The sequence below is a fragment of the Moschus berezovskii genome, chromosome 25, assembly GCF_049115385.1.
Source record: "Moschus berezovskii isolate FMDL1 chromosome 25, NW_MosBer_1.0, whole genome shotgun sequence".
In the NCBI taxonomy this organism is placed as follows: Eukaryota; Metazoa; Chordata; class Mammalia; order Artiodactyla; family Moschidae; genus Moschus; species Moschus berezovskii.
The window spans coordinates 39,604,140-39,624,294 of NC_142484.1; the positions used below are offsets into that span (position 1 = coordinate 39,604,140).

Below are 20,155 nucleotides of genomic sequence, written 5' to 3' on the forward strand. Positions count from 1 at the left end.
TTAACACTTATTAATACTGCACTGTAGGAACAATCTCAAGAGGAAAATAATAAGCTGACTGAAAGGTACAAGATGAACACGTGTTGGGGACAGAAAGGCATTCCAACACCTCCGAGAAAAACTGGCTGGGTTGTTAATAGATTTTGGTGGTAGTTTGGTAATAAATAGGCCTCATACTTTTTTGAGAAAATAACTCTACTATTTATTAAACCAAGTTTTTTTTTTCTTTTTCTTACCAACTCATTTTAAGGAAAACAAAACGAAATCCCTCTTGCATAAACAAACTAATAAATTTTAGAGATTATTGTTACCTACCTCCAAATAAACCAGCTACAGTAGAAGGCTCATGGCACATAAGGGTAGTATTACGATAAGCTTGAGTGCCACAAAAAGTATCTGACAAGGCATATAAGGGAGGAAAAGAAAGGACAGGAAAAAGAGAGAAAAGTGAGAAGTGAGGAGGAAAAGCTAAGAGTGGAATGGAGTAATTAAAAGCAAAAACAGGAACAAACAAAAACAAAAGAGAAAACAGAGGAGTCCAAGCTCTTGGTATTCTTAAATTTACAACTTGCTAAAAAAAAAAAAAAAAAAAGCACTTAAGGCTCCATTATGAGTACTATATTTAAAACATATATATAAATAATATTCACAACAAATTTTTAAAAATAACCAACAGTGCATATCTTTAGATGAAAAAACATGAACCAGCTGGCGTGTTAGCCAATGCTAACATGTCTTCTAATGTCTTATTCTGCAGAGGAGGAAGGAGGCCTCGACAAAGTCACAAACATGGCATGGCTGGGACCACGACCCACTCACCTGACTTACACATCCCAGTATCCTTAGGGTTTTAATGAGGGCAAGCTACAAACTACACTGAAAACCATATCAAATCCAGGTCTTCCTCTGAAAGCTCTGGAAGGTATCTACATATCTAACTCTCTGATTTTTCCTGGTCATGCTTAACTCTACAGAGCAGGAGTTGGCAAACTACAGCCTGTGGCCTATTTTCATATGCCATGAGAGCTAAAAATGGTTTTTTCATGTTGAAAGGGTTTTAAAAAAAAGAAAAGATGATGACTCAGAGATTTTAATGCATCATATAAAAGCCTACAGTAGTTATTACCTGGCTCTTTACACTAAGTTTCCTGATCCCTATTCTAGCACAGCACGATACAACAAAGCTTTCTAGTAACAGAAATGCTTTATAAATCTGCACAATATGCAGATATGTGCAGACGGTACACTATGGTAGCCACTGTGCCACTTAAGAGTGGAAGTGTGGCTAGTTCAAGTGAGAAACAAAAATTTTAATTGTATTTAAAGAGTTCCTTGGACTGCAAGGAGATCCAACCAGTCCATTCTAAAGGAGATCAATCCTGGGTGTTCACTGGAAGGACTGATGCTAAAGCTGAAACTCCAATACTTTGGCCACCTCATGCGACGAGTTGACTCACTGGAAAAGACTCTGATGCTGGGAGGGATTCAGGGCAGGAGGAGAAGGGGATGACAGAGGATGAGATGGTTGGATGGCATCACCAACTAGATAGACATGAGTTTGAGTGAACTCCAGGAGTTGGTGATGGACAGGGAGGCCTGGCGTGCTGTGACTCATGGGGTCGCAAAGAGTTGGACACGACTGAGCGACTGAACTGAACATTTAATTTTAATAAATCAAGCTTTAAAGGATGACATGTGGCTAGTGGCTAATTGGATGATTCAGTATAAGGAATGACACACTTTGGGTGTCCTTTCATGCTCTTACTACTGAGTGAGAAAATACTGGAATTTTTATTACACAACTGTACTTAAGAACTTTCAACTTGCACTGAAAGACTTACTAAAAGGCCTCTTCTACAACAGGCATCAACAAACTATAGCTGCTTGTCTTTGTAAATAAAGTTTTACTGGAACACAGACAAGCTCAAGTGTTTGTGTCTTGTCTATGGCTGTTTTCATGCTATGTCAAGGTTTAGTAGCTGTGAAAAAGACTGTGTGGCTCACAAGCCAAAAATATTTACAATCTAACAACCTTTTAAGAGGAAGTTTGCTGACCCTTACTCTAGATTAATGCCTAACTGGTTGCTATCAGTGGTTTTTAATTTCCCCTTCTGCACTCACTTTCATTAAAAAAAAGTATTTAACAGTTAAGTTTTAGAAAGAAAGAGTATTTAACAATACTCTGTAACAATACAAAGAAAAAGTATTTAACAGTAAGTTAAGTCCCCTGTGTGTTCAGGGGACACAGATATATCTTGAAGCCCATCACTGCTCTGACTTAAAAGATGGAAATATATAGCCCAAATCAAAGTCATATCTGCTTCATATTCTCAAACTAAGGGAACAGACTTAAAAAGATACAGTCATATTTACCAAATACATACCGTGCATATTCAGTAAATATGAAGAAAAGATACAACCTGTAAAAGACTATCAACAGAACACTCCAAAGATAACTCTCGTTACCCCATATTACCAAGCAAAAAGGTACAGCATCTGACATATCGCTAAGAGTAACAAAATGTATAATTTAGCTTCAACTGCTTTTAATCTAATTTTTTAATGTAACTATATAATAAAGGAATTACAGCAAACAAATATTACACTTTAGAACTATTAAGACTATGCAATCAGAGCACCTGCCTTGAAACTTTCTCAAATCTCCAACTACTGCTTTCAAGTCACTTTCCCTTCTTCTCTCTCTGATACAGCTAACACAATATTCAGAATGGGGCCACATGCTCTATCTAGGGTACACAGATGACTCTATGCATGCTGCTTCAATCAAAGATTTACATTTGTGTCACCTTACGCTGTATTTCTGAATTGAATAAAAACACTTTCATCATCTTTTAAGGGGGTTCGGAGAAGGCAATGGCAAGCCACTTCAGTACTATTGCCTAGAAAATCCCATGGATGGAGGAGCCTGGTAGGCTGCAGTCCGTGGGGTCGCTAAGGGTCGGACACGACTGAGCGACTTCACTTTCACTTTTCACTTTCACACATTGGAGAAGGAAATGGCAACCCACTCCAGTGTTCTTGCCTGGAGAATCCCAGGGACGGGGGAGCCTGGTGGGCTTCCGTCTATGGGGTCACAAAGAGTCGGACACGACTGAAGTGACTTAGCAGCAGCAGCAGCATTTTAGCAGGATTCAAAAACATTTATTTCCGTTTAGTATATATTTAAAAACTTACTCTTCTTGGTATAACTTTGGTATGAAATTTTGCTTTTTTTTTAATAGATTTTTATATCACAATTAAAGCTATTCCGCCAAGTTGCTTTCCATTTTCTATTTTTCATTTACCTCCAGGCTAACAATGAAGTGAGACCCTTAAGATTAGACAGAGGGTATGTATAGATTTTAGACAATATAAAATTATACCATTATTTGAAATTAAAAAGGGGAAAAAAAGATTAAGAAAGCTACTAAGGGTGATAACCACCCTCTCTCTCAAACAGAAAGGGAAAAATATAAGCACACATAAACATGTAAGTTCAAGAGATGTCACTCTTCAGCCAACTCTAATAACTAACTCTCTGAACTAATAAACAGGATGTAGCATGTGATGCTACAGTATGAGAGAACAAAACAAAATTCAGTTTCAAAGGAAAATTTCTTCCTTAAAAACTTGCAACAAATAATATCATGGATACTAGTGTAAAAAAAACCTCACTACACTATTGCTAGTTTATTCTAAAGTTTGTTATTAAAATCCAAAGTAATTATTGCAGTGCTTTAAAAATAATGGATACGTTAAAAAATACTTAGGCAGTACAAACATTAATTGGAAAGAAAGGTTAAATGGTACTTTACCAACAAACATTTCATGAGTAGGTGTCCTAGTAGTAAAAGTGGATACATCTGAAGAAATAGGAAGGTGAACATCACCACTACTTTTTGTGAGGAAAGGATTTAAGCTTGGAATGGCATCATCAACAGCATCTACAGTAGCAGAGAAAGGATCTGTGCAGTCCAAGTGCATTACAGCAAAATGAAGAAAGGAAGTAAATCAATTAGTATTATAATTAGTCAAAAGAGGCAAAGTGAAAAGTAGCATCTATTATCATTATTAATCCAAATGCAAATGATCAAATCTAATCACCAAGACGGAAGAAATGCATTTAACATATTTTAAAATGAACCCTGAGAAAAAAAATACTCCTGTGTTCAGCAGCATACTAAGGATGGATCTGCTCCACAATATCAGAAAGACAACAGTCAGGTATTAAAAGAGAATAACAAAATACTTCGATAAAAGAGCCATCCAACCTGAACCATGTTCCCCACCCAAGATGGGAGTGTATTGGCTCTGGTGGCACAGCTATACATACTTAAATAATTGATATAAATAACTGGTATGAGTATGGAATAAGGAGTATTTCAAAAAGCCAAAAGGGATTAGGAGTTTCTAATATGTCCATATAACTCTTGTACAGCTTCAGATGTAGGAAACAAAATAATAAAGATGAAGCAAATGTCTAATGATGGAAAAAGAAATTTGGGGAAAATTAAGAACAGAGACTAAAGACTGGCCATGTAGTAGACTGGCATTAGCTTTGAAGGCCTGGCTGTAAGTTTTAAGCCTAAATGATTTGGCAGGAATAACAAATGTATTGTTCCCTACTAGAATGTATCAAATACATACTATCATCAAGTCCTACAATTAAAGTTATTTTAGAACCACATATTTACTGTATCTGTTCCTCATTCAAGATAGCCAACACTGTAATGATTGAAAGCCATTCATCATTCCTTAAGTATGGGGAGCAGCAAAAATAAACAGCACCAAAAATAAACTCTTATAATTTTATCGAGCACAACTAAAAATGAAAGGTACTCCTGTACTCCAACCAGTAGCCTATTTTTGTGTATTCTAGTTTGTGGTCCTAACTTAAGAATACAGTTTTCAGCACTATTAATCTACTCTAAGACTGTAAGATAGAACAATAAGGAGGCAATGGCCTAAGGAACAGCTTCTGCATTACAATACAGGCACACTTTATCCTTAAAGTCAATAAACTGAAAGCTAGTGTTCTGCAAATCCTGCAACTGTAATTTCAAAAAGAAAAATATCAAAAGAAAATTGAGGTCACTGTATGAAGTCTTACAAACATACCAAAACTCACTGATACACTATTCTAACTCAAATGATCATAAACATCTTTCCCACCCCTCCAACTCCTCAATAAATGGAAAAATGGGGGGAAAAGAATCAGAAAAAATAATTCAGAAACAAAAAGCAGACAAGAGTCAGACATAAGATTCACTTTTTGTACTAAAATACAAATGCAATGATGACCACTCTAACTCCTCCTTGTATAAGAAAGGAGCTGCACTAAGTTTAGAGTTGATCAGTTCAGTTGAAAGCATTAATACTAGTCTGAAATATCTGATTGTGGCATGGAGTTTTTAAAGTACATCATACTTTGCTGGACAAGTAAGTAACACAAAAACTCTCTAGTTGTCCATGCAGAAGGAGCCATGTGAGAAGTCATTCAAAGAGAGTATACACATTCCTACAACAGATTCATTAGGTTTTTGAGAAAAGACATGTTTGGAAAGTTACTAGTTATCTGCTACTCTATTGACTGATACTTTTTAACTGAGCACTTAATATTGATCATTTCCTATTATATGAAACATCCTAAAGAAGAGTATGCAGAAAAATGTAAGTGCATCTGTATATTTAGATCAATCAGATAATAAGAAAAACCAGCTTTTAATCTACCTTGACAAAACACTTCTACTGTGGTATAGTAGATAAACATCATTTAGATTTAATTATACCAAAAAATTAATTCAAATTCATTAAAGATTAAAAAAATAGTAATAATGTTCCAGCTATTCCAACTTAATCAGCCTGGCAACTCTAAAATTTTGTGTACTTTATTATTAAATACTTTTTTCTATTTTTATCATTATTCACTTGAAAGTTTAATTTTATGTAGAAAAATAATCCAAAAAGTTAAAATAAAGATTAAAATAGTACCAGTCATTTTTTTAGTCTTGAGATAAATATCTGATATCTACATTTGCAAATAGAAAATTGAGTGTTTTCATAATGTGTTTTTAATGAGTGTTTTCATAATGTGTGTTTTATACCAGCTGAGAAAGAAACAAATCAAACTTAAGAATGGGTCATTCTTTTTTGCCTGAAATAAATTTTGAAATCTTGCTTAAAACATACAACAGTGTACTAAGCTGAAAATAATGTGTATCTCTAGATTTGCTGCAACTCAAAGTTTTTAAGGTGGTAAAAACTGAAATCTCAGCTATTAGTACTCAATAGCGATTGTGTGTTTTGACTCCAGACCATTTCTTGAAAAATCAAAGGCTCGTTAATAATGCAATGAAAGAAACAAGCGAGCTTGTGTTCTCTTCAATGTTCACTTTTAGGTACAATCTTATTTACATACCTCTCATATAAACGGGGAAATCTTACTTCCTCTTAACTCTGTTTATCTTAACCTAGCTGTGACTGGAAATACACATTATTTCTGTGGTGCTTATAATAAGAACTAAATTAAATACCAAATCTGTTGCTGACATTCATTTTCAGCAAATGAGAGCAAGAAAAGCATTAAATAACATTTTAGAATTATCAAAAAAATCTAATCTTTGTCTTGTCACATTCTAGAAAAGCAAGATACAAAATGTTACATATTTAAAATGTTCAGGTAAATGGTTAACTTCAAAAAGTACCTTCTGGAATTTACTGTTATGATCAAAGCTTTATATAAAAGACTTATTTATCTTAGTAACTTTAATTTTAAAAATAAAGGAAAATATCTTAATCTGAATGTCATGGATATGAATAATACAATGAGTAAGTATTAAGAGTTCTTGGCTTAAAATACTCTGGCTATCTCTTTATGCTTAAGTCAAAACTTTGAAGTTATTACCAACTCAGAAGCCAAATATAAGACAAACTTTCATTTTTCTTAAATTGAGGGGCTTATAGTAAGATCACCATGTTTTCCTCATATATAACTGTAAGCTTTTGGAAAAACAGTAGTCAATTGCTACTGCCTCTGCTCCCAACTATACCTTATACCTGATAATACTTTTTTTTCAAACAATTTTTACAGTGCCACATTTAGATAGCAAGCCTAATGTTAAAATATGGGGGAAATTTTGACAAAAACAGTACATAAACCGAAATAACCTAAAATAGAAAAGTAAAACATAATTAAATGTACTCCAACATTCTAATCACAAACTGCTATCAGATAATTCTAACAGACTATAAAACAATTTTTACATACTGAAATTACTTAAAATTATTCTCCCACACTAATAGTCTATCTGCTTTCATATGTGAGCTCAATGATTCCAAACAGAAACTTTGATTTGTCATTGTTAACAACTGTATATGGTATCTAGATAAAACTATCACCCAGTTCAGTCTCACTAAAATGTTATATTAGTTCTAAGTCTTCTGTAAAATTTTTCATCTCTCCTGTAATACTTCAGCCTTAATTTTAGAAAACCTATAGTTTGTTTTTTTAAAGGTAAGCAAAATAAAACTGCTTGAATGGTCATGTTAATCCTATTAATAGGCAATTCACAATAAGCAGGAAATAAGCATATAAATTTTGCCAGATTAAAAATCCTAAAATTGTAATAATCATTAGGCTATTAAGAAATTCTTTTTTCTTAACCCTAATATGCTGTCTACAGATCATTTAAATAATTCTAAAAAATTCACTGACTTTGAACTAGCTTACTACTTTTAGAAATGACTCCCAGATCTTAAGATTTAGCTCAACTAGTTTTTAAAAAAGTGATAGCTCACAAATGTAGTCTAAAAACCTAGTGTTTTAGTGTTTTACTATTCCTTTTCCCTGTTCTTTCTTGAACCAGAAATAATCTGCCCCCTAAAAAGGAAAATGTCTACTGATTCAACAAACATTTACAAAGTACCTGCTATATACCAAGAAAGGTTCAATCCATCGGGGATATATCACTCAACAAAATATTTTAGAGCTCCTCCCTTCACATAATTTATGCTCCATTATATAAAATTGAGTCTAAAGAAATAACTATTAAAAAACCAAAAAAAGTTATTAACTCAAATTATTAAAATAAAGAAAAAAGTCTAATATATCACAAAACCCCAATAGAACAATGATCCCTGCTCTGAGAGGTGAGCCACTCAAGTTAGACTTTACATGTGAGTCAGCACAAAGTTTAAAAAAAAGCTTGCCATTCTCTAACAGTTTTCTAGACAATGTCCTTTCTCAGAATATCTTCCCCCCTCATAAAATTTTGAGTGTTTGTAAAATAATATTTACATAAATACAAACAGAAGTACCAAAACCAAACAAAGGAAATGATTTGAAAACATACTAAATGTCTAACTTAAAAACTGACATGGCTCGCTCTTCAAAAATGCCGGGTCATGAACATAGTATGCTCACCTTAAGGTCTAAGAACTACTCAAAGGCAGCAAACTTTCCTGTTGGTACTAGGGGAAAACTTTTTGAATACCAAAATCTGAATTAAATGAACATTTTAAACAGAAGTAGCAAAAGTTTGTCATGACATTCCTCCACAGAAGATAGTGCATTGCCTGATAATACTACCTGAACTTAATTAGAACTTCATTAGATGAGTTTTCCCCTCTGCAAGTAAATTTATTTTTTATAAATTGCCTGATAATACTACCTGAACTTAATTAGAACTTCATTAGATGAGTTTTCCCCTCTGCAAGTAAATTTATTTTTTATAACAAAAGTAAACTACCCATTATGTACTTCTGAGTAATAGAACAGAAATTCAACATTGAAAGAATTATTTCACACTTAAACATATTTGGTCCTTCTTCATCTGCATTAAATCTCATTTCATAATTTAACTGAACATATATTCCAAAATTGTATTTATTAATAAGTGAAAATGTCTTTAAGGGGCAAAATAACTTCACTGTCATATTAATATTTTTCAAGTTCTCATGTGTCAAGTAAATCCCACAAAATGGGGAAGGGAGACGCCTATACAACATACAAAGTAGATTCTTAATGCTTACCTCCCCATGTACTTGCTACCTGAGAAGCAGTTGACATTGGAAGTACAGATGGGTGAAAAGTTGGCTGCTGCAAATCAAGCAGATCATTTGGTAGCTTTGATGTGCTAGAAAGATATTTTGAAAATATGATTTATTTATTAGACTTTGCTGTATCAGTCATTCCTCTCACCCATTCCAGTAAATAAAAACATTTTTTAAAATGGGGAAAAAAAAACAATAATATAAATCTCAAAAGGAAGAACAGTTTCAGCAAGATAAGAGTTGCACATCCCTCATGTAACAGCATATTTCAAAGGAGATCTGGAAAATGATTCAAGTACCATATCTTAAGTTTAGAAAGGATTCAAGTAATAATAGCCGTTTTGGAAAGAATCAAGGTCGTGACCAGGAAAAAAGAACCTAGAACCTAAATAACATAATTCTAAATTATGAAATACATGACAATTGATTTTTCTAAAGAAATGTGTTTTTTAATATTTAAAGGACTCCAATTACATTTTCAATACCAAAACTCCCACAAAATAAAATACCTATTAACCTTACCTCTATTGATTCAAATATCAAGCGTATCAGTAATACATGGAAAAAATTATACAAGGATATAGGATATAAACTTGTAACAGAGCCACCCCATTACACAATACAGCTCACATATATCTTACCATGAGACTTTTACGTGATTAAGAAACAACTGAAATAAGATTCCAGTTTCTAAGAATTGAGGCATTATTTGTACCTCAGCATAGTTTATTTTTAACTTACACTTATTCAAAAATAAAAAGTTTTGAAGATGTATCTTTTAGATGTAAAACAGTGTTGTAAGTAGATAAAAATACGAATGTATTTAGTGCTTTGGGGAAAAATACAGACTATGCAGTAAGTGTTATGTAACAGGCTGTAAGATTTGTCCTTAATTACTATTAAAAAGGTTAAAATGTTGAATGTATTAAGTGAAATAAAAATATTAGATCTTTATCGAATGATTTGTTTTATCCTCAAATATTTAACATTCTTTTCTATTCACCTGCATCCTCCTTCCCTGCTTAGACAGGCTTCTTTCTAAGATCCCTAAGAGAAAAACTTAACACTTAATGGGTTTGATGCTATTGGGGATTAAGGAGAATATTATACAAAAATCAAAACAAATAAAAGGAAAAAACTGAAAGAAAGAAAAACACCTAACTAAATACAACATCTACTAAGACTTTTGGGAGCAGGCAGCAGTTGAATTAGTGAAAGTCACACTGAACTGTGACAGGAGTAGTTAAGTGGAAGGGAAGAACGTTTAAGGATAAGTTAATGAACAGCAACAACAAAATCAAAGAAAAATAAGCAAGCATCACTCTCCATGTGGCATTTACCATGTACTAAGCACCGTGTCCAAAGAGTCGGACACGACTGAGCGACTGAACTGAACTGAAGCACCGTGTCCACGGGATTAAACCAGTCAATCCTAACTAAAGAAAATCAACTCTTAATATTCATTTAAAGAACTGATGCTGAAACTCCCAATACTCTGTCCACCTGATGCGAAGAGCCCTATCACTGGAAAAGACCCTGATGTTGGGAAAGACTGAGGGCAGGAAGAAAAGAGGATAACAGAGGATGAGATGGTTGGATGGCATCACTGACTCAATGGACATGAGTCTGAACAAATTCCAGGTGATAGCAAAGGACAGGGAAGCCTGGTATACTGTAGTTCATGTGGTTGCAAAGAGTCGGATACGACTCAGCAAATGAACAACAAGCACCATGTTAAACCCTACATTAGTGATCCTACGACCCTGACAGATAAGAAAATTGTTGGTCCTTACCCTATAGCTACTGAACCAGAAACTCTACAGGTGGGGCTCAGAAATCTGTGATTCTGATGTTAGCTAAGACTGAGAACCATGATCTGTACATTATCTTGTCTGGAAACTGAGATTAAAAAAAAAAGAGAGATATAAGAAACAAACCAGGATTCTTATACTCTAAATCACTTTAAGGTAAAATACAGGATGGATTTTTAAAAAGCCAGTTATTCTAATTTGCCTGGAAATATAATATTTCTATTGCTAAGTAGCTTAAACTAGGCAACAGGATTACTGAAGCTGGGTTAGTAGGGTTCAGTACCACAGAAATCTGGCAACTCTTACTGTGTTTCAAGTTACCTAAGGGACTAGAAATGAAAAACTTGAAGTATCTAATAAAAGGATATTCTGAAATTACATATCATACATATATACCCAAGAGTTATACACAAGGTCTTGAACCATTAGAAACTTCACAAATGTGTATAACTAATAGCTAGTTTTTATTTTTTTACAATGAAACATTCGCCCAGAGAAAAACCACCACCCTCTAACTGGTATAAATTTATCATCCAGCCATCTTCCATTTTTCAAATATCGAAAGTATAAACTCTTATCACTTTGTATTTAGCTATTATTCACTACCACCGTTTACTACTATCTTCTTTGTGTGAATTCATGATTATGAAAATCTGGTATCAAATTAAACCTGAAAACTCTAGACAACTGATATAAATCTTTAAACCCAGGCATTCAAAGGTAAGTGTTAACCACTCCACCTACCTGTTAGAAGAACTAGGGGTAGAAAATATGTCAATGGCTGGTGCAGTCATTACACTCCCTGCTGAGGTGGACACAGGAGAGGCTGCAGTTGTTAAAGAGGTATGAGGTTTCTTTGCAAGTTCTTTTAGGCGCTGCTCCTGTTGAGAAAAGGCACTACCATAAGGAATCTAGAAACCAGACTTATTTGTAAGGCCTATGAAAGGAAGTGTTTTCTAATTTTGTTTTGAGAGCAGAAAGGTATTCTCTGTATTGTCAATCGTTCAATGTCAGGATGAAAATTAAGACTACTAAATTTCATCTCGTTTGTACAAATATTTATTAAATACTGTTAGTCTGTATGGAAGTCCTAATTACTTTATGAGCACCTATACCTGCTTTTCCAAATAATTTAAGAGAATGCAGACACCTACCTTTAAAGCTTTTAAACGAGCCTGTTCTTCCTCTAATGCTGCCTGCTTTTCCCTTTCATCCACTTTGGTAAGAGACAGGCCAGTGCTTGCCAGGGAAGAGACTGCGTTGGAAAGTGTTGTTGCCCTAGGATAATCAGGCAAAAGTAACTTAGTTTTTGGCCAAACATTTCACATTACATCCTGGTTACAAAATGGTCTAGCGGGCTAGCCATGGATAGATACTATAATTATGAACTAAACCTATGGAGTCAACATCAGTACTTCAGAAGAAATAGTCTACCCACTCATCTAGAGGATTATAAAGAAATTAGCTGATTTACACATATATTCATTTATTATTAGAGTTCTGCCAAGAGAATGCACTGGTCATAGCAAACACCCTCTTCAACAACACAAGAGAAGACTCTACACATAGACATCACCAGATGGTCGACACCGAAATCAGACTGATTATATTCTTTGCAGCCAAAGATGGAGAAGCTCTATACAGTCAGCAAAAACAAGACCGGGAGCTGACTGTGGCTCAGATCATGAACTCCTTATTGCCAAATTCAGACTTAAATTGAAGAAAGTAGGGAAAACGCCTAGACCACTCAGGTATGACCTAAATCAAATCCCTTATGATTATACAGTGGAAGTGAGAAATAGATTTAAGGGACTAGATCTGATAGAGTGCCTGATGAGTTATGGATAGAGGTTCGTGACACTGTACAGGAGACAGGGACCAAGACCATCCCCATGGAAAAGAAATGCAAAAAAGCAAACTGGCTGTCTGAGGAGGCCTTACAAATAGCTGTGAAAAGAAGGGACACGAAAAGCAAAGGAGAAAAGGAAAGATATACCGATTTGAATGCAGAGTTCCAAAGAATAGCAAGGAGAGATAAGAAAGCCTTCCTCAGCGATCAATGCAAAGAAATAGAGGAAAACAACAGAATGGGAAAGACTAGAGCTCTCTTCAAGAAAATCAGAGATACCAAGGGAACATTTCACACAAGGACGGGCTCGATAAAGGACAGAAATGGTATGGACCTAACAGAAGCAGAAGATATTAAGAAGAGGTGGCAAGAAAACACAGAAGAACTGTACAAAAAGGATCTTCATGACCCAGATAATCACGATGGTGTGATCACTCAACTAGAGCCAGACATCCTGGAATGTGAAGTCAAGTGAGCCTTAGGAAGCATCACTATCAACAAAGCTAGAGGAGGTGATGGAATTCCAGTGGAGCTATTTCAAATCTTGAAAGATGATGCTGTGAAAGTGCTGCACTCAATATGCCAGCAGATTTGGAAAACTCAGGAGTGGCCACAGGACTGGAAAAGGTCAGTTTTCATTCCAATCCCAAAGAAAGGCAATGCCAAAGAATGCTCAAACTACCACACAACTGCACTCATCTCACACGCTAGTAAAGTCATGCTCAAAATTCTCCAAGCCAGGCGTCAGCAATACGTGAACCATGAACTTCCCGATGTTCAAGCTGGTTTCAGAAAATACAGAGGAACCAGAGATCAAATTGCCAACATCCGCTGGATGATGTAAAAAGCAAGAGAGTTCCAGAAAAACATCTATTTCTGCTTTATTGACTATGCCAGAGCCTTTGACTGTGTGGACCACAATCAACTGTGGAAAATTCCGAAAGAGATGGGAATACCAGACCACCTGACCTACCTCTTGAGAAACCTGTATGCAGGTCAGGAAGCAACAGTTAGAACTGGACATGGAACAACAGACTGGTTCCAAATAGGAAAAGGAGTACGTCAAGGCTGTACACTGTCACCCTGCTTATTTAACTTATATGCAGAGTACATCATGAGGAACGCTGGGCTGAAGGAAGCACAAGTTGGAATCAAGATTGCCGGGAGAAATATCAATAACCTCAGATATGCAGATGACACCACCCTTATGGCAGAAAGTGAAGAGGAACTAAAGAGCCTCTTGACAATGAAGGAGGAGAGTGAAAAAGTTGGCTTAAAGCTCAACGTTCAGAAAACTAAGATCATGGCATCCGGTCCCATCAGTTCATGGCAAACAGATGTGGAAACAGTGGCTGACTATTTTTCTGGGCTCCAAAATCACTGTGGATGCTGACTGCAGCCATGAAATTAAAAGACGCTTACTCCTTGGAAGGAAAGTTATGACCAACCTAGACAGCATATTAAAAAGCAGAGACATTACTTTACCAACAAAGGTCCATCTAGTCAAGGCTATGGTTTTTCCAGTGGTCATGTATGGATGTGAGAGTTAGACTATAAAGAAAGCTGAGTGCTGAAGAATTGATGCTTTTGAACTGTGGTGTTGGAGAAGACTCTTGAGAATCCCTTGGACTGCAAGGAGATCCAACCAGTCCATCCTAAAGGAAATCAGTCCTGAATATTCATTGGAGGGACTGATGCTAAAGCTGAAACTCAAATACTTTGGCCACCTGATGCGAAGAGCTGACTCATTTGAAAAGACCCTGATGCTGGGAAAGATTGAGGGCAGGAGGAGAAGGGGATGACAGAGGATCAGATGATTGGATGGCATCATCGACTCAGATGGACAAGGGTGTGGGTAGACTCTGGGAGTTGGTGATGGACAAGGAGGCCTGGCGTGCTGTGGTTTATAGGGTTGCAAAGAGTTGGACACGACTGAGCGACTGGACAGAACGGAACTTAACTAAATGTTAGACTTTGGAAAGGATTCACAATAAAGGTGAAGGACACTGCCTCTTCCAAGCCCAAGGGAGGGATCCAATGCAACTGGAAAAGAGTTCACATACTTTAGGGAAAACTCTGACGGGTAAAACATATTGAATTTCTCATTAAGAAGTGACCTTCTGCTAATTTTCAACCTGGGTTTTGGCAGTACTACTACAGAACACGAAAATACAAGAAGCAGCAATAAATAATGCATATGTAGATATGCTTCCCTTATAACACCCCCCAAAGATGTCATTCCCAGAGCACCCACAGGTTCTCCCAAAGGAAGACTAATGTCATCCCAGTCACCAGTCCATTTGGCACCTCCTTTCTATCTGCTACCCTTTTGCCAAGCTAGAATTTTCTTTTCAAACATACTATATTTGCACATGCATATATAATTCCTCATTTCTCACTGGTGGATTCACAGCTAGCCATCTCCTTTTGCTTAGATCAGAAACTTACCCAGATCATAAACCCCAACATTTAATTTCCAAGTGTTAATTCCAGGCAAAATAAACATGTGTGGTAAAGAATTCTAACCTGAAACTACCCCTCAGTGACTGCTATTAATTTTCCTTTTATCACACACCAAACACCATTAATATCTACTCTAAGTAAACAACTACTAGTTACATTTTATATAAAAATAAATTTATAAATGAGCCAATGTAAAGATAAAACTCTGAAGACGTAGAGTAGTACTGTTTTAAAGAAATTTGAAAGTATTAGAGATTAAAAAAACATATAAGGTAAATTGGTATACCTGAAGCTACTTGGTATAAATAAATGATAAATTTATCATTACTTTCTCAAATAATTGGGGGGCCTTATATTTCTAAAAACCTGTTAGAAAATCACATCAAAAAGAAGGAAAGTTCTAACCATAATTTATACAAAAGTTTTTCTTCTACTAACCAACACAATAACAACATTACAAGGTCAATAAGAGATGATCTATATTATTTTCGATTTGCTAGGTTCACTGGTCTTAGCCTTGGAAATCAGCTAAAAGGCTAACAGAATGATGAAAATATGTCTCCAATCACCCCCAAGAACTGGCATTAGAGAAAGATGATGAAACCTTACGTTGGACATCCTAGTTCTGAGTCCCTGAATTACTACTGCATACTTCACAGGGCTATTTGTGAGGGTGAATCAAATTTGTAAAAAGGAGTCTTATGATTATAATATACCATATGAACCCATGCATTTCATCTTTAAGAGAAATACTAACATTATGAACACCATTCTAAACCACACAGTTACTGTCATCATCTTAACAAATGCTGACATTTACTGAAAATTAGAAACTGCCACAAAAACTTACATGTATTAATCTTTAAGAGCAAGTTGATACTACTAATAAACTTGACTTACAAATGGGGAGATCAAGATAAAGAGAAATTAAGTAACTTGGAACTTCAGCTAGACTCATCTACTACTTTCTCAGAAACATCACTACCTCTCTTTGCCCCACAAAGAATAATGTACCTGCTTGCAGCTGTAGAATCTTTGATTTTCTTTCCTTCCAAGGAAGCTAAATGTTGTTCCAAAGCATCAAGAAGACTACTGGGGGCCTAAAATTGTACAAATATTAAGACTTTCATGATAATCACACAATTACTCAAAATAAATCAAGAATCACCTAATACAAGAAAGCAAAATAAATAGGTATATTCCCCATGAACGAATTAACAGTGGCATTTTAGCTATCTAAGAATGACACTATTATTTTTATTACACAAGCATCATTTGGTAAGAGTATTAACAAAGAAAGCCATAAAAACGAAGACCATGTGAACCGGAAACACTGGGAGGATCCTGCAATTTTTTAATATTTAACTTATTTAAATTTTAAATAAAAACAATCCTAAAAGTTAGACATATTGTTGAGTGAGCTCCTGGTACTTAATAAATACAGAGTAACTGAAAGTGTCCAAACACTGTTTTGAATAGTTACTGACAAATGAAACTGAAAATCAACATCAAGGAAACAAAAAATCAAAATGAGATACAACTTCTTACTCACTAGATGGTTACACAGACTAGCAACATCAAATGCTGAGGATACAGAGCAAATATAACTGTCATACAATGCTGGTGGGAATACATCCACCTTGAAAAAAGATATGGATTGTTTTTAAAAGAAAGCTAAATATACACCTACCTTAATTACCCAATTTCATTTCTAACTGTTTATTTAAGAGAAAGATATGCGTATCTCCACAAGAAAAGACTTGTTGTAAGCAGCTTTATTTGGTGGTTTAGTAGCTAAGTTGTGTCTGACTTTTGCGACTCCATGGCCTATAGTCTGCCAGGCTCCCCTGTCCATGGGATTTCCCAGGCAAGAATACTGGAATGGGTTGCCATTTTCCTTCCCAGGGGATCTTCCCAATCCAGGAAATAAACCCAAGTTTCTTGTATCTCCTGCACTGCAGGCAGATTCTTTACTGCTGAGACACCAGGGAAGCCCCAGCTTTATTTACAACAGTTAAAAAACTGTAAATAATCCAAAAATGTTCAAATTTTCCAATTTAGAAAAGAGACAAAACTGTGGTAAGTTCACATGATGAAATACTATTCAGCAATTAAAAAGAATTAATGTTATATCTAACATATAGACAGCTCTCAAAACATTATGATAAGCAAAAGAAGCCAGACATGAAAATAGTCACAATTCCATTTATATTAAATTCAAAAACTGATAAAAATTACTCTATCAGAATTCAAAACAGTGATTTGTGTGGAGCGGACTAGGGGTGACTGGAGGGGGTCAGAGAAGCTGATGGAAACGATTTACATCTTAAATGGTGTATTGATTATACGAGTGCTTACGGTTATGAATCCTCATTCAAACAGGTATTTACCTCAATTTTTTTTTTAAAGACTAGCTTGAAACCCTCAGTCTATGTGTCAAATCTCAACTGAATATGAACAATTACTTATTTTCAAAAGGAAACCTTTTCAGTCAGCTGAAAAGGAACTGTTCACTACTTTCAAGTGAAGCAAATACATCAGTGGCATTCACTTACACCAAATATTCTTTAGGATTTGATACAGAGTTTCTGAATTACAGGTATCCAAAAGCAGCTGGAAGATACAGTACCAGCTAATTTCTCTGTCAACTATGACCTGAACAACTTCCTTCCTCCTGTATTCTCTATATATCAAGACTTTAGCACAAGAAAGACATGGTAGAAAACATGGACTTCTATGTTGATCTAAGGACACATGTGCAATCCCTCAAACCCAATAAATCAGCAGGCCAACTACTGTCTGAGCTACGTCAGAGATGATGAGGACAGTGTTGCTGCTGCTGCTACTGCTAAGTGGCATCAGTCGTGTACGACTCTGTGCGACCCCATAGATGGCAGCCCAACAGGCTCCTCTGTCCCTGGGATTCTCCAGGCAAGAATACTGGAGCGGGTTGCCATTTCCTTCTCCAATGCGTGAAAGTGAAGTCGCTCAGTCATGTCCGACTCTTAGCGACCCCACTGACTGTTGCCTACCAGGCTCCTCCGTCCATGGGATTTTCTAGGCAAGAGTACTGGAGTGGGGTGCCATTGCCTTCTCCAGAGGCGAGTGTTACTAACAGTGATTAACATTTTAAAAGCTCCTGTAACACAATGGGCACTGTGCGAGCTACCCTGTATGCCATCACTGAATCTTTGAGGAAGACACGACTACCATATCCATTTTACAAGTAAACAGCCTGAGACACAGAAAATGAACTTGCCCCAGATCACGGATCTGATACATAGCAGGAGCCAACACAGTGTGTAAGGTATGTCCCATCTGAAAACCTAGATACTATCTACTATGCTGCTGCTGCTGCTGCTAAGTCACTTCAGTCGTGTCCGACTCTGTGTGACCCCATAGACGGAAGCCCACCAGGCTCCCCCATCCCTGGGATTCTCCAGGCAAGAACACTGGAGTGGGTTGCCATTTCCTTCTCCAATCTACTATGCTACAGAATCTTAAATTAAAACTGAGGTCATTTAAACTATGCATTTTTTTCTGAAATATTTAAGTTGTGCTTACAAATACTTAAACTACCTAGGTGTAATTAATAAACTATTTCTTAAGTCCCTTTTAAATATATCTATTTTTTCAAAGTCAAATCCACATTACAAAAAGTGAAGGAAATGTGATGCTTCACATCCTAAAAAGAATAATTTATAAAAAAAAAAGAGTAAATAATCTCAAATTTTCACTTTTTAAAAATTTCCACTCGTGTATAACTACCATCTTTCCTAAAGTACAATACCATGAATATTAAAGTACAGACACATAATGACAGTCTGCCCTGAGGCTGATCTTTTTACTTTCAAATTTATTTATTTTAAACTTTTTATTTATATTGGCATATAGCCCATTAATAATGTTGTGACAGTTTCAGGTGGAAGGCAAAGGGGCTCAGCCATATTATATACATGTATCCATTCTCCCTCAAACTCCCTTCCCATTTGAAACTGTCAAATCAGTTTATACTGTTCAAACAACTACCCTTATCACACTTAGCCTATAGTAATAATGTGCTCAATCTTGCTGCTGCTAAGTCGCTTCAGTCGTGTCCGACTCTGTGCGACCCCGTAGATGGCAGCCGACCAGGCTCTGCCGTCCCTGGGATTCTCCAGGCAAGAACACTGGAGTGGGTTGCCATTTCCTTCTCCAATGTGTGAAAGTGAAAAGTGAAAGTGAAGTCGCTCAGTCGTGTCCGACTAGTAGCGACCCCACGGACTGAAACCTACCAGGCTCCTCTGTCCATGCAATTTTCTAGACAAGAGTACTAGATTCTATCAATACCAACACAATTCAACTTACAATTCAATTCTGAGTCAAAGCTTCAGATACAGGCAGGCATTTAGAAGTATTACAGGCCCACCTCACAGGATAATTTGAAAGACAATTAGTATTGTCTTACGTTGATCCCGTAACATCAATTGCTATTCTTGCTTTTGGATTCTATTAGAATGTGAGTTTCATGAAGACAAGAGATTTTGTTGTTGTTGCCTGGTGCATACGAGGGAATAAATAAATATTTGCTGAATGAATGAAGAAATGAATGCTTTCCATGTCTGTACATAACGTCACATTTGTGTATCAAGTTCTAAATCTTATTGTAATTGATGGCTATTTTAAAGGATGTTATATGGAGGATTATGCCACAACACAAATTTAAGTCATTTATGTTGCTAAGATTTCATCATTAAAGCATAACTAATCAAATCTCTAAGAAGGACACCTGGGTGTTATACTAAAGCTCTGATTTCAAGGAATCACAAAAATAAGTCATTTGTCAAGGGAAATTCCTGCTTGAAAGCAACTGTCTTAATGAGGTCAATTATTTCATGTGGGCATAGGCAAAAATTTTTATGTGCACACAATTCATAACTAGATCTAGTGTATACCCTTAGCCTGGAGATCAAAGAGATGAATCAGAACAAGTGAGTCCAGA

At 35.8% G+C, this 20,155-nt stretch overlaps 1 protein-coding gene across 12 annotated transcripts in view; it reads right to left on the bottom strand.

Annotated features, from left to right (window-relative positions):
* PICALM (phosphatidylinositol binding clathrin assembly protein) overlaps positions 1-20,155 on the bottom strand; it is a 100,151-nt gene that overhangs the window by 28,492 nt on the left and 51,504 nt on the right. For 4 of the 12 annotated variants that reach the window (XM_055416151.2, XM_055416152.2, XM_055416150.2 and 1 more), the window contains exons 9-14: positions 16,189-16,274; positions 12,017-12,140; positions 11,607-11,743; positions 9,031-9,134; positions 3,816-3,965; positions 316-396 (exon numbers count right to left, since the gene is read on the bottom strand). In XM_055416151.2, the coding sequence (XP_055272126.1) occupies positions 316-396; positions 3,816-3,965; positions 9,031-9,134; positions 11,607-11,743; positions 12,017-12,140; positions 16,189-16,274 (682 nt within the window). The remainder of the gene's footprint in view (positions 1-315; positions 397-3,815; positions 3,966-9,030; positions 9,135-11,606; positions 11,744-12,016; positions 12,141-16,188; positions 16,275-20,155) is intronic. The other 8 variants (XM_055416157.2, XM_055416155.2, XM_055416156.2 and 5 more) reach the window with 2 other exon arrangements.